At 45.2% G+C, this 15537-nt stretch overlaps 1 protein-coding gene across 3 annotated transcripts in view; it reads right to left on the bottom strand.

Annotated features, from left to right (window-relative positions):
* The window catches only part of LOC116945250 (phosphatidylinositol 3,4,5-trisphosphate-dependent Rac exchanger 2 protein-like), a 192920-nt gene that overhangs the window by 9383 nt on the left and 168000 nt on the right, over nucleotides 1-15537 (bottom strand). For all 3 annotated transcript variants that reach the window (XM_032959592.2, XM_032959593.2, XM_032959594.2), the window contains exons 34-37: nucleotides 14113-14215; nucleotides 9366-9509; nucleotides 1538-1652; nucleotides 172-238 (exon numbers count right to left, since the gene is read on the bottom strand). In XM_032959592.2, coding sequence (XP_032815483.2) covers nucleotides 172-238; nucleotides 1538-1652; nucleotides 9366-9509; nucleotides 14113-14215 — 429 coding nt within the window. The remainder of the gene's footprint in view (nucleotides 1-171; nucleotides 239-1537; nucleotides 1653-9365; nucleotides 9510-14112; nucleotides 14216-15537) is intronic.

Below are 15537 nucleotides of genomic sequence, written 5' to 3'. Positions count from 1 at the left end.
CCGATCCGCCACTCAACTCAGCCCTGCATCTCTACCTACTGTCTGTTTGGGGCTCTGCCACCGCCCGTTCCTCTTCAGCCAGAACCAACGGGGATGCCACTTTTTCCTGCTTGCTGAGAATGACTTTTCATTTCGTAGCGATTGTATTATTATCATTACTCCGTGCCGTACCTTGTCAACTGCAGCAACCTTGGCAGATGAATCCGACGGGAGTTTTGACATATCCAAATAGAAGGTCCTGTTGAAAAAAAAAATATCTCATACCAAAAATATATTTAAAGCACCACGATATTGCGTAACATGAAATTCCATCCCTACGGATGTTTAAATTGTCATTATAACTGTGTAAAATAAAAACAAAATTTCATTACTGTGTAGTGTGCGTTTTTCTGATTCAATGTTTTATATCTCGTGCTCAGAAATAATTTGCCAAACACTCCTCGTGCTTTGGGAATTGATCAATGTTAATGTTTATACTTCAACGTTGATGGTAGCAGTTCATTCTATTGAAAACTGACAGGACACTCCGTGAAATGGATCTCCGGTTCTATGTAGGCAAATGTAACAAGTTGGAGTCTCTCTAAACTCAAATCAGCATTGGACGGTGCCCATACCAATGTGGTGTCAATTAAATATTTATATGGCAGGGGTCAAGTCTCTCCATAACAAACCAATGAGATTATCCTGCCAAGCAGGTTGGAATTATTTTGACCCCACGGAGAATGGTAATTATGATGGGACTAGTTCCAGAACCTTCTATGGCACCATCCCCACCAGGGGCCCATCTTTGGACAACTTTTGGTCATTCAGTTAGAAGATTATTTCTGGACAAACATCTTTGATATGAATCAAGAGTAACGTTAAATCAAAAAGGTACAGGTATGGCCTTGCAATTGCTTGCTCATGTCATTGCGGGCAGAAGGGCCCTCTGCTCGAGTGAACGCGAGCGTATTTGGTCTACTCTTCCACATTGACCTGACACTTTAAACCACCACACGTGGCCTGCACATCGAATATCTGTGGCTGTACCCATTTATGCTGATTGGTGCAGAGCCAAGGGGGAGGGGGGGGGGGATCTGAGAAACGTGCACCGCTACTTCAAATGCCGCGCCAGAAGATCGCATGTGGATTCCAAGTCCAGCGTGCTAAGAATCACACTAGGTCAGCTCTGTATGAAGATTATAAAAACCTAAAATCTATGGGTGACCGGGACTTTGCTTCCATAGCACCTGGACTCATGTCCGACATTTCACTGAATTATTCAGTACGTCATGCCAAACATTACGCAGAGCATTTTTTTGCTCCATGTGCTGGGAGCTTCTCCACAGTATACACCATACGTGGATTCTATTATTTCATGTGGAAATATGTTCAGGAGATGAATGCCAATGTCTGCTAGCCACGAGAGGGCTTAATGAGTATTGTGATCCCTACTCCGTTGAAAATTGTGTCGCAGTACATATCTAAAATGGAAAATATGGAAATTGTTTGGTTGTGATACTCATAGCTTAATACAGCATGCAGGGCATTTGGGTACCTGAGGCTTCTGTAGTAGCGCTGCACCTTCTCAAGCGAGGCTGCGTTTACGTGACCTTGTAAGTCCTCCGAGGAGGGCCCTTCGTTCGGAGACAGCTTGTCCATTCGCTCAAGTGCTACGGAGGGGTCAAACGACACAGAGATGAAGCAAGGAGCCAACTTGACCTCATGGGAAGTTATTAATCAGGACTGTGCTGCTAGCTTGCCCACTGTGTGTGTGTGTATGTGTAGTGGTCGACTTCACGCGGACAACTTCATTCTTTTCTCCGACACCACTTTTTTTCCAACTTTCCACATTCCGTCTATAACTTCACAGTTCCTCTGTTTGCCACAGCTCGCTCGCCGCGCTCCGGCCGTCTCGCTTGCTCCGCTTCCTCCCGTCTCCCACCGTCTCTCTCCGTCGCTCGCTGTCTCTCTCTCCGTCACTCGCTGTCTCTGTCTCTCTCCGTCGCTCGCTGTCTCTGTCTCTCTCTCCGTCACTCGCTGTCTCTGTCCCTCTATCCGTCACTCGCTGTCTCTGTCCCTCTCTCCGTCGCTCGCTGTCTCTGTCCGACACTCGCTGTCTTTGTCTCTCTCCGTCGCTCGCTGTCTCTGTCTCTCTCCGACACTCGCTATCTCTGTCCCTCTCTCCGTCGCTCGCTGTTTCTGTCCCTCTCTCCGTCGCTCGCTGTCTCTGTCCCTCTCTCCGTCACTCGCTGTCTCTGTCTCTCTCCCTGTCTTTCTCTCTGTCTCTCTCCCTGCCTGACTCTCTGTCTCTCTCCATGTCTAACTCTCTCCTTGTGTCTCTCTCCCTGTCTCTCTCTCCTTGTCTCTCTCTTCCTGTCTCTTGCTCTGTCTCTCTCCCTGTCTCTCTCCCTGTCTCTCGCTCTGTCTCTCTCCCTGTCTCTCGCCTGTCTCTCTCCCTGTCTCTCTCCCTGTCTCTCGCTCTGTCTCTCTCCCTGTCTCTGCTTCTCTCTATCACTCTCAGTCGCTCCTTGTCTCTGCTCCACTGCTAGCTGTTCTGTCTGCAATGTCTTCTCCCCGTTTCTCCCACACCTGCGTCGTTCCAGTCCCAACCACAACTCCTACTCTGTCTTCCCGTCTCCCGATTATATCCCCGTTCTCATTACCCACCAATTAATTAGGCCGCGTGCCACCGACGCCCCGCGTCCCCCTGCACCTGTTACCTGCCCCCCTCTATTCCCAGACATTCCGACGCCACCTCGTCCTTGATAACAACCCCAGCCAATCACAGCCGTACATCGCTCCCTGGCTTAATTGGCCCGTCATTACTTCACAGTTTCAAGCCGCCACACCTGGCCGGCCCGACGTAACCCCACAATTCCATAACTCGCGCGTCTTTACCATTTCCCCCTGTATGCGCGTGTTAATCCACTACATATGTACCAGACATGTACGGATGCATTGATTTGTTACAAAACAATGAATGAGTCAGCTAGAATTGGCAGGAAGGCACTGAAAATAAACTGACCACAATAAGACAGAGCAGCTGCATGTGTCCGCTGATCGCAGAAGTCCATGCCTTATCATTTAAATTTAAGGACAACAAATAACAGCACGGTGCAATATCCATGGCAACCACGGGGGTTTTGAACACGGTGTCCAACAGAAGGATCAATTTTCGTGCATTTGCGAGTGATGGTTAACCTCAACTTGACCCAGACTATTTGCAGATGCCAGAGTTGTGAGTCTGAACAGTTTGGGTCTTTGCAGACGTCATCGACTGGGGACATTTCAAATTCCAACCAGGCACAACCGCCTCGTTGTGTCTCACGCAGCCAGCCCCGCACGCCGTCCGAACGACTGCCAAAAAAGCCCTCGGAGGGGATCAGAAGTCGCGGATGTAACGTGCGGGTTTCTTTAGCGTCTTTCAAGTGCAGCGCTGTGATGTCGCAGCCCGGCAATTTCTTAGTTTGAGGCCACCATTGACAGATGGCGCAGCATTCAATAAGAACGTTTCCTACGAAGTGCCTTGTCAGCAGAACCACATTTAGAAAAAAGGCGCAAACTTAACGAGAGCCAGCAGTTTTTGAAGTTTGCGCTATGAAAAAACGAGCACTCATTTAACTATTTCTGGTTCTTTCGGTAAAGTCACGTAGAAGGGAAACAATAAAATAATAAAAAAAAATTAGAACAATAAAATTCTCATGACGTTTCGACTGCAACACAAGCAATCATCATCAGGTGTGAAAACCACAACAAGAAAATTTGAAAAAAGTGGCGGTTATTTTTAACGTTAGCGTCTACAAACTAAGCTGCCTCTGTGGTAGTAGTTACTTTGGAGAAACCAAACGACTTGTCTCGGACCGCATTCATGAACACAAAGCAGACCTAAAACACAGTAGGACCAACACCTCGGCCGTGGCAGATCACTGTTATAATTCTGTAGGTTTACATGAAATTGACTTCTCCAAGACAGAGGTTATTTGCAAGCCATCTGAGTACCATGATAGATTCGTTCATGAGGCTATCCGCATATACAAACACAGAGACAATTTCAACCGAGAAAATGGACTCTGGCTTAGCAATCATTGGAAGGATTTGATAAACCATTTCGTTTCTTAATTGATTGATCACGCTTAAGGTGGCTTTCAGACCGCATCCATTATTTTTCGTCTCCCCCCTCCTCTTTTCCGAACATAGATGGACTCGTCCATCTGAACAAACTGTCAAATCGCTCTCCGTGGTGCTAACGTTAAAAATAACCGCCACTTTTTTCAAATTTTCTTGTTGTGGTTTTCACACCTGATGATGATTGCTTGTGTTGCAGTCGAAACATCGTGAGAATTTTATTGTTTTATATTTTTTATTATTTTATTGTTTCCCTTCTACGTGACTTTACTGAAAGAACCAGGAATATGAATCCCTGCAGTCACGAAAGCTTTAAATCAAAACTCATTTAACTGTCAAATTCACTGAATAAACTCATCGTTTCAGTCCGAATTGACCCAAGAGGGGCAACAGGCCAGAGTAATATATTATTTTGTGAATGGTGATCATCCGGGATGTAATAATGTACCCCTCCAAATTTGATGATTCAGGGTCACTATTCAAATTAATTATATTAGATAACTATTGCCGCCTTCACAAACCGTTGCTTTTTCACGACACATACTTGCACAAATGCTTCGGTTATTGGATTTTCTGATTTATGAACAAAATTTCACATCTTTTTCAGAATTTTCAGATAATTCATATATTTGTGTCTTCGTGCTCACGAAAGTGGCATCACGCGACGCCACGTGTTCCGTTTTTTGGCGGGCAAACAGCGGAAGTAGCATCATTCATATTTGTGATGTCACTTCCCTTTTCAGAATAATCTGAAACAATAACTTTTTGGAATCTTCTAAAAATGTTCCTGATATGTGAAATTAGCAAAATAAAAAACAAAAAATCAGGAATCAGTCCTTAACGAAGGAATCAGCCTCAACAGAAATGTTGGAAAAAGTGCTTTTAGTGAGCACCTATGAAAGCCGGAATGGCACACGAGGGTGGGGGGGGTGTCCAGCACCACGCCCGGACGTCTTTGTCTCCCTACATATCGCACTAGGTACTCAATTGAGGCTGAGTCGACCTAGGGGATTCCCAGAACTGTTTCAGATAATCATCACTGGTGTTGGACATGAGCGGCGAATCGAACTCGAGTCGCCGGGTTCGGAGCGCAGCGTGCTAACGGCTACTCTACCACTCCCCTACCAAACAGAAACACACACGAACACCTTTCGCATCACCACTTCTTAAACTACCGCAAAACACCGCTGTGTCCAATTGGCATGCACGGCGTGAGTTACGAACTATGAGATGTGGACACAACTTCAGCCGAATGCGATCTCGTGAGTTAGCGGGTGGGTGCGATGGGTCGCGTGGAGGAGCAGAGGGCTTCAACGGCAGCTGTGCCAGATTTCTGGGGCGGCGGGAGGAGGAGGAGGGGGTCACTTTCTGGGCAATCTCTGTCCAAGTGTAAACTCACGCGAGGCCCCACGGAGAGGGAAACACAAATACAGCGACAGGAAACAGGAGGAAGAAGAGAAAGGATTGGATTATATAAAATAATAATGATTATGATGCTGCTGGAGAAAGTCACTCACAAAATATAACACAAGTAGACAAATAGAAGCGTGGATGTTTTTTTACGAATGATGCAAGATTATGATCTGCGACTTCCCTTTCCTCCCACCTCCTGCACTGTAGCCTTCTATTTTTAGTCCTTCACGCAAGGAGCTGCTTACAAAGAGAAAGTGTTACAAGTCCCCTTAAAAGTGAAGTCAGAACCTACAGGAAATCTGCAAGGTCGGGAGAGAAATCTAAAGCAATTTCAAGTCCGGGAAGAGATATCTGACAATGAGTAGGACTTGATAATTATTTATACACGTGTGTGCTATTGTTCATACACGTGTGTGCTATTGTTCATACACGTGTGTGCTATTGTTCATACACGTGTGTGCTATTGTTCATACACGTGTGTGCTATTGTTCATACACGTGTGTGCTATTGTTGGGGTTTTTTTAAGATTGAAAAACAATTGCCACAGTGGTATTTCGTTTAAAGCCACGCTTGCAAAGTTAACACTGTGTTCATATTGTATAGCTAGGGGCACCACGGCGGCGAGATGTTAACTCCCTCGCCTGGTGTGCAGGAGGTCGTGGGTTCGATCCCGACCCCGACGCCTGCTCTATATTTGGAGTTTGCGTGTCTCTCTCTCTCTCTCTCCCCATCGTGTCGTGGATTTTTCTCCGGGTCCTCGGGGTTTTCCCTCCACATTTAGAAACACGCGTTTTGGGTTTTTGGCTGCTGTAAAGTTTCACGCAATAAGCCACTTCGTTGAGCTATCATTTGTGGCCAGGTTGCTTCCACAAAAGAGCTACATAGCTTAGTGGCCCTTAACCTGGTGAAATAAAAATAGTTTTTTTTAATTAGTTAATAAATAACGTCTTATTGAACCAATTATGTGTGTGCCGTGTGTGTGCGTGCACATTTGTATGTCTGTGTGTGTTTGAGTAATTAGTGGACTGCGCTACGAACCTGGAAACCCGAGTTTCATTCCTGCCTATGGCCAGCATCATTCACAAATATATGCGTGTATGAGCACGTCCGGATGTTGTTTGCATGCTATATGCGTGCACGTGTGGTGAACAGCGTGTGCACGTATGAGTGTGCAATGTGTTTGTGCATGTGTGTGCGTGCACGTGTTTGTCAGAATCAGAAGTTTCTTTCCAGAGTGACGCTCATTCAGGGCAATTCATCTCTTTTTTCAAGGGTGACTTAACTGGCAGGCAACGGCAGCAGCAAAGCATTCCATATTAACAATTACATCGGGTTTTTTGTTGTTGTCGTTTAAACACACTTAATTTGAGCAATTATGCTGAACAATTACATTCACACTTGAACGTTTGTCATCCTAAATAGAGTCAGTTTTAAGCGAGAACAGAGATGACAAACTGGAGATGCCAAGGGACAGAACAAGGTGGTTCAAAAACTTTGGAGCGACTTGCATTAATAGCTTTGGAGCCAAACTGCGTGCAGCATCTAGAAACTGTCAATAGACAATCGGACACGTGGATCGGATTTTTTCTTGGATTGTCTAACGTGTGCGGTGTACGTGTGTGGTGAGAGCACGTGTAGTGTGTTTTTATACGTGGTTTAAATTGTACATTTGAGATGTAAGTAAATTGAACCTCTTTCGAATGTTGAACTTCTTTCGCACCGTAGCCAATCGCGTTGATCGAAGATCGTGTTTTAATGCTCGTGCAATGGTGTTGGGCACTTAACATGCATACGGAAAAGTAAAGCTTCCATTTTCTTGGACAGCGCGCTCATCTCAATCTGTTACTTCTGCTGTTGAAGTTAACAGATAATGGTCTCATTTTAACATCAAGCAGTCACCTTCGCTCACTGCTTTCAGCTCCGCACTCACAACTCACCGATTGTTCCCTAGCTCACCCCACGACCCCCTGAGTCTCCCCCCCCCCCCCCCTCATAACCACAACCGTGACTCTTCCCTCTTCACTTCCTCATCACATGGCTCTCACTCATTCCCCATTCATTCGATACATTCACCACCATCATCATCATTTCCCGTCATCAATGTCGCTTTCACCGATGTCACGCATCACCAAGGATTTGCCCCCCTCCTCCCCCCATTGCTTCCTCTCATCCATTTCATTCACCCCACTTCAACCATTAACCTTCGTATGTACCGCCGCTAATTCCTCGTAAAGCTCCGTTGTTAAGGCGTTATGTAAAAATTCCTTCAAGATAAGTTCCAGGGGCTGCTCGGGATCTAGGCTTGCATTTTAAAGCGCCCTAGAAAAGGGGTGCTTAAAAAAATGTTAACATGGTACTATCGTTTTTAATGGAAAAAGAACGGATGATAACACTGTAACGTGATAACAAATGTAATTTTAATTGCTTCAAAAAGTCAAAGAGTCTTCCCACTTGTGTTCGCCATCGTTGTCATCACGTGGCCTGGAATCTTCTCCAGGTGATCTCCAGAGCCCGGAGGCTGCAGCACGTGTCACGTGGTGTTGTTGCAAATTCTCCGAAGTGTTCACATTTTTTTGAAGCGCCCCCGTATAAATCCGAAATAGTAGATTAGTATCTCCTTCCCTTCTGTGCCGTCTATGCCTCTACACTCAGTGGTTCTCAACCTTGTTTTGGCCACTTTAACCCCGCTTGTTGAAGTTTGTTTCAACCAGGTGTACACCCCATCCGTTGCCTGACCCAACATGGTCCTGAAAAATTTATGTCATGAATAATGAACTCACGTCAATATTTTAACCGATTGTTCATTGTGTGAGGTATCCTAACTAGCGAGTAACTGCAAGCGAATAAAAAAAATATATATCACAAGACACTCTGCACGCGTTACGTAAACCCGCATTGTTCACAATCAATGAGTTCAGAAAGGTCATTGATATCGTTTTAGGTTACCATATGTATTTACATGTTTTCGTAGTTATTTCACATTGGCAGATTCACACGTAATTATTCACCAATGACTCTCATGTATGATATAACTTCAGCGACAAGTGACAGCTGAACCAGTCCCGGGCCGACCCTTCACCTCCACCACGGACACCGGTATGGTGAGGTATGGTCAAACAACCCCCATTTCCAACACAGCAGCATAAGGCGGCCTTCGAATGGCTGTACAATACATCCTAAACAAATACTATTTACAGCCTCTGTCAATTTACCACTGTATGAAGGCTTGCCCACGTCCTGCCGTTCATGGGGCTGATTTGACCATACTTCACCAAGCTGGTTAGTACAGGTCAGTGAAGGCGGGGGGGGGGGGGGGGGATCCCAGGACCGATTAAAAAAAATCACTCACGATGGATGTTGGCTGTGGTTAGAAATCAAACTCAGATCACTCGGTGCATAGCACAGTGTGGTTATAAGGTCGCACTCATTACACAGAGTGCTGTCTACTAATGAACCACAATACCTTGCTCATCTCGTCAAGGAACATAAACCATCACGCGAACTCTCACGGCCATCCTCGCAGCAGCGGCTTCTGGCTGGCCATCGAACAAAGACGGTGATCACCGCATCACAACGCTTTCAGATGCGCGTCCGACTGGAATGTTCTTCCTTCCGATATTATGAAGCCATTGGAGCTATGCACTTTTTCATATAGATTGAAAAGTAATTATTTTAGAACGGCTTTTTGTGTTTAGTTTGTTGTCCTTCCCCCGCACAACCGAGTAGCACGGTTGGCCACGCACGGTTCCAAATAAGTTCAACATACATACATACAGTGTGCTAACCGCTGCTCCACCGCTCCTACACGTGTGTGTGTGTGCATAGTCACGTGTGAGTGTACACACCTTGGGTGAAGAGCACAGGGTGCAGTCGCACCGCGGCTCCCATCTGCAGCCTCGGCGGCAGCATGGAGAAGTAGCTGCCCTCCAGGCAGAACGCCACACGCACGCTCTGCCGCGTCCCCTCCACCTGGTAGGTGATGGGCATGTCTGCACCACGCGGAACACGCGGGCTTGTCAGCAGCCGCACACGCAAGCGTTACCCATAATACAGGGTTTCTTTTGGGGGTTAGATCGCGTAAATATATAAATGTGTCGTTAAACCCGCCACCACCCGACACAGCCAATTAGTAAGGTTTGTCACGTAAAACAGAGCGTGCCAATTCGTTACTCGTACAGCACACACCGCCGGTGTGTTGGAGAGCCAAGCCACAGCAAGTGTGACACGTGTTACACTTGCACACTGTGAACTCGTCGTGACAACAATGCACTACTATAACAAGCAACGAAAACAACTCAACACATTCGGCAAAAAAATGCTGCCCGAACAGGGAAAAAATACGGTATAGGTCAGAGGCAATATTTTGGACAATGGTCCTTCCTCGTAGCATACGATTAATACAATGCTGGAATTTGCGAATTCCTCATAGCACATAAATGAGGAAGGGCCATTGCCCTAAGCATAACTTATTATACGTATATCATTTATTTTAGGGCAGTGTCAATGACAAATTTGCTCAGTTTTTGCTCTTGTGCTTTGCATGCATATCAAAAAATAATGTTTAATGCACTACGATGGAAAATATAACCCGGGAGAGCCTTTCCCCCCAATTGTAACGCTGGACGTGCAACAGTTAACCCATCCCCGTGATACGATTTAAGCTCTATTTTTCACATCGCAAAAAAATGTAGCAGCTTCTACATAATTCGAAGCTCATATCGTTGATGTTACGAATAAAATAATCATCATTTAATTCATAATTAAAAGCACTTGCTTGAGCAAGGGAACATTGTACGTATAGTATTCACGTCAATTGCGAATGCTGGATACTGTGTACGTATATATATAAACACATAGTTACTGAGAGTGCAAGGGGCCCTTGCCACTATTAGCTTTCCAGGGACGGCAGAGCTTCATGGTAAGAAGGCGAGAGTGAATATGTTACCAACAATTAAACTGGGCCCTCACGTGGCCTCTCAGTAGCGCGTCCGCTTCCTTATCAGAGGTTCACGGTTCAAATCCAGCGGCCACCTCCATTGTTACTGCGCGTGCAATAGCCGTGGTGATACTACGCACAGCCTGCTTCACTCACAGTGGCTGTTAATGATCCCCTGACGACGTTTGCAAGAGTGGGCCACTGCGTGACGGCATTGGGAACCCATCGACATCATCGTTGGTGTCCGCTGCAACATTTTGTCATTTGTTTCCAATGTTTCTCCATCTTGTGCCAATATGCTCAAGTAGTGCAACATCCTTCTGGCACAAGTCTCTTGTGTCGTCATCAAGCCATTCCCTGTTAGGGCCTCCACTCTTTCTGGTTCCTTCTGTTTAACGAACTAGACACTTTTAATTTTACAGTTGTTTTGATTTAAAGCTTCCGTGACTGCAGTAATTCGTATTCTTAGCTCTTTCGGTAAAGTCACGTTGAAGGGAAACAATAAAATAATAAAATATATATAAAACAATATTTTTATTTTATTTTTTTCCCTTCAACGTGACTTTACCGAAAGAGCTAAGAATATTTATAGTTGTTGTCCATTCTACATAGGTGCCAGTTTCCTTCTCACCACTGCCTGCATCCTCGGGTTGTCTTCTATGTACAACCTCTTTATAACTTCTATGTTGGCCACTTTTGGGTCCAGCTTAGATGCATTATCCTTCGGCAGCAATACATTTAGAGTGCCAATATCTTGTCTCTGTGAGGGTCCAAATTTTTCAAGTAAAAAAAATTACCCACACATACGTCAATGGGAATTGTACATGGCAAGCATCGTCCCCTTACTGGCAGACTAATGCCTGTTTTCATGGCCAGGTACTGAGTCACTGGGGGTGCCCCTTTAAAATGTGTTGATACATAAAGCTCCATGAGATGCCCTGGCATAGAGGATGCAATGTTAAAAAGAAGAAAAAAAATCATCCTCACTGTTTCGTACCGTGTTTTGAATGAGCGATTTCAAGCATGCTTAAAAAAAACAGTTGCAATGTATAAATAAACTCTGAGAGAGAGAGAGAAAAAACATATCACGGGTTGAAATGAATCCAGTACCAGGGGGTATTTGTCGAGAACCTACGGCTGACAAATGAGTAATGTTCTCAACAGGTAGCACATGTGAGTTGAGTGGGAGAGCACCAGGGATCTCAATTACAGGATGACACTTGTCCTTGCAGCATTCACTTTGCCAATAATAGAACCGTGATTTGCACGCAAGATGAAACCTGAACTGCAAATCCCTGAGTGACTGGTGTTTTAATTTGCTAAAACACATCAAGGCGTTGCCCAACATGTTTCACATAGTCGGTGTTATTCCAGTATGACTTGTATTGGAGGGATTGTGTTTTAATGATTGGGATTGTTGGCTGTGACGCAAGATAGTCATTGTGTATAATGTTAGAGGGTCTTGAACTTTCTCCGGATAGAAGCTAGAACGCTGCCAGGGAGAGAGCTGCATTCACTGAGATAATACGATTGCACTTGGCGAGGTGGTGACAGCACTGACCACTTATGGCTTTATGGTGAATAATGATAATACGTACATTAGGGTCAACAGCACATGTGGTATGCAGAAGGTCCATTTCCTGAAATGTCATTGATGATATATTTATTTTAAGATCTGAACTCTACAACTGTACAGTGGCAGGACAATAATGAAATAGAGCCAAGCAGCTTATTGGGCCCTTCATGCCGACATAAATACAATCTAAATCTATCAATCTATATTTTGGGGCAGTGTCGTTGACAAGTGTGCCGAGTTTGTTTTTGGTTGGGCTACGCCTGTGCACCGCTGCCAATGCAGCGGTCAGCAAACGGTGCATGCATTCGGGTGGCGAATGATGCAGCGATTCATTGATGGATTCACAGTGATTCTTAAGACTCGTGACTCAAGTGCAAACATTTGCACGCATAAGAAATCGATGTTATTTACGTGCATGTTGTATCTCATGGGTTTGTCACCACTGTAGCTACGATACAATCATTATAATTCACAGAATTGTAAAAAAAAAACACTCAATACATTTGCATTCTTGAATAGTGATAATGCGTATGATTGCTTTGTCAAACATATTTAATAATTGAAGAAGTGGAGCCCCATTCAGTTTCAAACTTGGTGCCTGATATGTATATTCACAATCGAACAAACTTGCCATCACCACTATAGACCTTTCAATATCAGCTTCATTCATTACATTATATTCTCCTGATCATAATACATGCATACAATCGTATGTGTGAAAATCAATTCATGAAAATATGTAAATTATATGCCAATGCCATTTCATGTAGTCTAATAGAGCGAACAATCGTCACAAAAATCTGCTACTTTCAAAACCGCACCTCTGATTAGCATGGTTGGCTACGTACGGTGCGAAAGAAGTTCAACATACATACATACATCTTGAGAAGACAATGAAATAACAGGACAATTTAAATAACAGAGGAAAGATCGACGGCCTTCTTCAGGCATATGATAACAAGGGGACAGTAGTGGATATTATGGTCAGTTTGGGTGGATATACAGTAAAAAGCCTGGAATGTGTCAATATGTGAGCGTCTGATGGAGACAGAGAGAAAGGGAAATGAGAGAAACCGAAGCAGAACAATCGAGTAGAGGCCACCGATGTGGAATGGACACTTTTTTTTATCGAGGTGAAGGCTCGTTGAAGGAAGTTCTAAGATGGAAGGACGTCGGAAAAGAGGCCAAGAGGCAGGAAGGAGACGATGCTAATCGATGACTTCAAGGAAGGCGGTGCGTGGTGAAATGAGGACGAAAGCTCCAGGCCGGACAGGATGAATGGAAACCCGAGGCAAAGACCTGCTATTGTGGACAGGGGGGACTAAAGAATATGGGTGGCTAAGGTTGATGGGAGTGCTTACCAGCCAAGAGTGGTGTGGGTGGAGATATCAGTTTGAATTAAGGACGACATCCACAAAAGTATTTTACTCCGCTCGGTAGATCACAGCCGGAGAACATCCGAACCAACCCACCCCCCCCCCCACTGGCGCATTAGTTTGTGTAAATCTACATTGTGGTTCTGCTCACCGTTGCGTTTGACCCCCAGCGAGGGTAAGAAAAGACACGGAAAAGGCACCGCGCCCTTCGCATTTTACAGGCGAACAACAAATTCGGATTCTTGGTTCTTTCGGTAAAGTCACGTTGAAGGGAAACAATAAAATAATAAAATATATATAAAACAATAAAAATTCTCACGACGTTTCAACCATAACACAAACGGTCGTCATCAGGTGTGTGATGACGACCGTTTGTGTTATGGTCGAAACGACGTCGTGAGAATTTTAATCGTTTTCTATATATATTTTATTATTTTATTGTTTCCCTTCAACGTGACTTTACCGAAAGAACCAAGAATATGAATTACTGCAGTCACGAAAGCTTTAAATCAAAATTTAACAAATTCGGAGTTCGCCATCCGGAAAAAAAGAAAGAAAGAAGAAAAAATCCCTTGCAACCTGCCACATCAGTCGCACGCACGCCTCGCTCGCTCAGCGCTGCGGTCGCGAGGGGCGAAGCGAATGTGCGTTTGGCGTGCGTCCGCGCCGCGTGCATGAGCACGCGGCGCGTGAAGAGGCCTCACTGGCGACTGGAAGCTCCTTCTCCACGTGTCGGAAGACAAAGGACACCCTCTCGACGTCCTGCAGGGCGGTGACCGTGTCTTCCAGCATGCTGCGCTCGTCCGGCTGAAACACAAGCGCGCGCATTCGTTCATTTACTATCCCGCTCGTTTGACCGCGAGAAGGCATCGCTGGGTCTTCAAGGCGATTTTTTCACGCACACCATGGCGGTGTGTCGCTGCAATCCGTACGGCGTCTGATGCCGCTTTGGATTGGTTTAAAGGACCTTAACATTCAACTATGACATCATCTGTACAAAGTGTTACTCCCCCCCTCCCCCCCCATCCATACGAAAGAAGAAGAAGAAGGAGGAGGAGGAGGGCTCCTGCCAAAGCGCGTTTTTTTGCAGCAGTAATCCCGTGTGATCATGGCTTCGTTTCTCACTCGATGTTTTTCCACAACGCTGACAGGATGCTTCGGGAGGTAGGATTATCGGCATGAGGCACTACCACACGTACATGGTAGGCCAGGTCACAACAATCCCGTATCATTGTACCCTTTATTGCTATAATAGGAATGTTGCCGTGGCGTGACGGTAAGCGTACTGGACTTGCAATCCGGTGTTTGCCAGTTCGATTTGCCGATGCGGCAGTTGCAACAAGTTCCTTCATTCCATCCCGACTCTGCCCATCACAGTTGGTCAATCGGCGGGTCTCGTGTGGGTGGGGGTAGAGTGTCAGTATGCCCATCTCTTCCAACATGTCAGGTCAACGTGGAAGAGTAGACCAAATACTCTCTAGAGTTCTCTCGAGTGGGGGCCCCTTCTGCCAGCAGCGACAAGAGGATGCAATTGCAGAGCTGCGCTTTTACCTTATTCCTTAAATCCTCTGCACCGGTTTATAAACAAAAATAATACATCTAAAAATAATTCCCAGGAACAGTGCTTTGGACTGTTCCAGCTGAAATGAAGCACCGTGTTTAAAAAAGGAATAATCGATTTATTAATTAAATTCTATTCTCCCGATCACGACGCACGCGTACAACCGCACGTGTGAGAATCAATTTGTGAAAATGACATGCAAATGGAACGCCAATGTCATTTCGCGTAGGCTAATAGAGCGAACAAGCCGCACAAATATCTGCGCTACTCACAGTTCAATAGCACATTCCATTCACTCGAGAGAAAAAATAATAACCGAGCTTCACGACTCTCTTTCAAGAGGGTCCTATTATTTTTAACATCTTTGGTCAATTCCTCTTTGTGCGTTATTTGTGCAAGTGAGATGAATTTTTGTAGGAACGCAACTGGGATGGAGAACTGGAAGCACCATAAGCGAATGGTTACAGGCAAATAGCAAAGTAAAAACCCGGTGAAACACGATTCATAGTCGTGGCTGAACGTGGTAGAGGCGAAGGATGTCACCAGACGAGAAACGATTTCTCAGACG

This window comes from Petromyzon marinus, chromosome 23 (assembly GCF_048934315.1).
Source record: "Petromyzon marinus isolate PM22_M1 ecotype Great Lakes invasive population chromosome 23, UKy_Petmar_22M1.pri1.0, whole genome shotgun sequence".
In the NCBI taxonomy this organism is placed as follows: Eukaryota; Metazoa; Chordata; class Hyperoartia; order Petromyzontiformes; family Petromyzontidae; genus Petromyzon; species Petromyzon marinus.
Note: the sequence above shows the minus strand (reverse complement) of the source record. Positions and strands in the feature narration are given on the sequence as shown.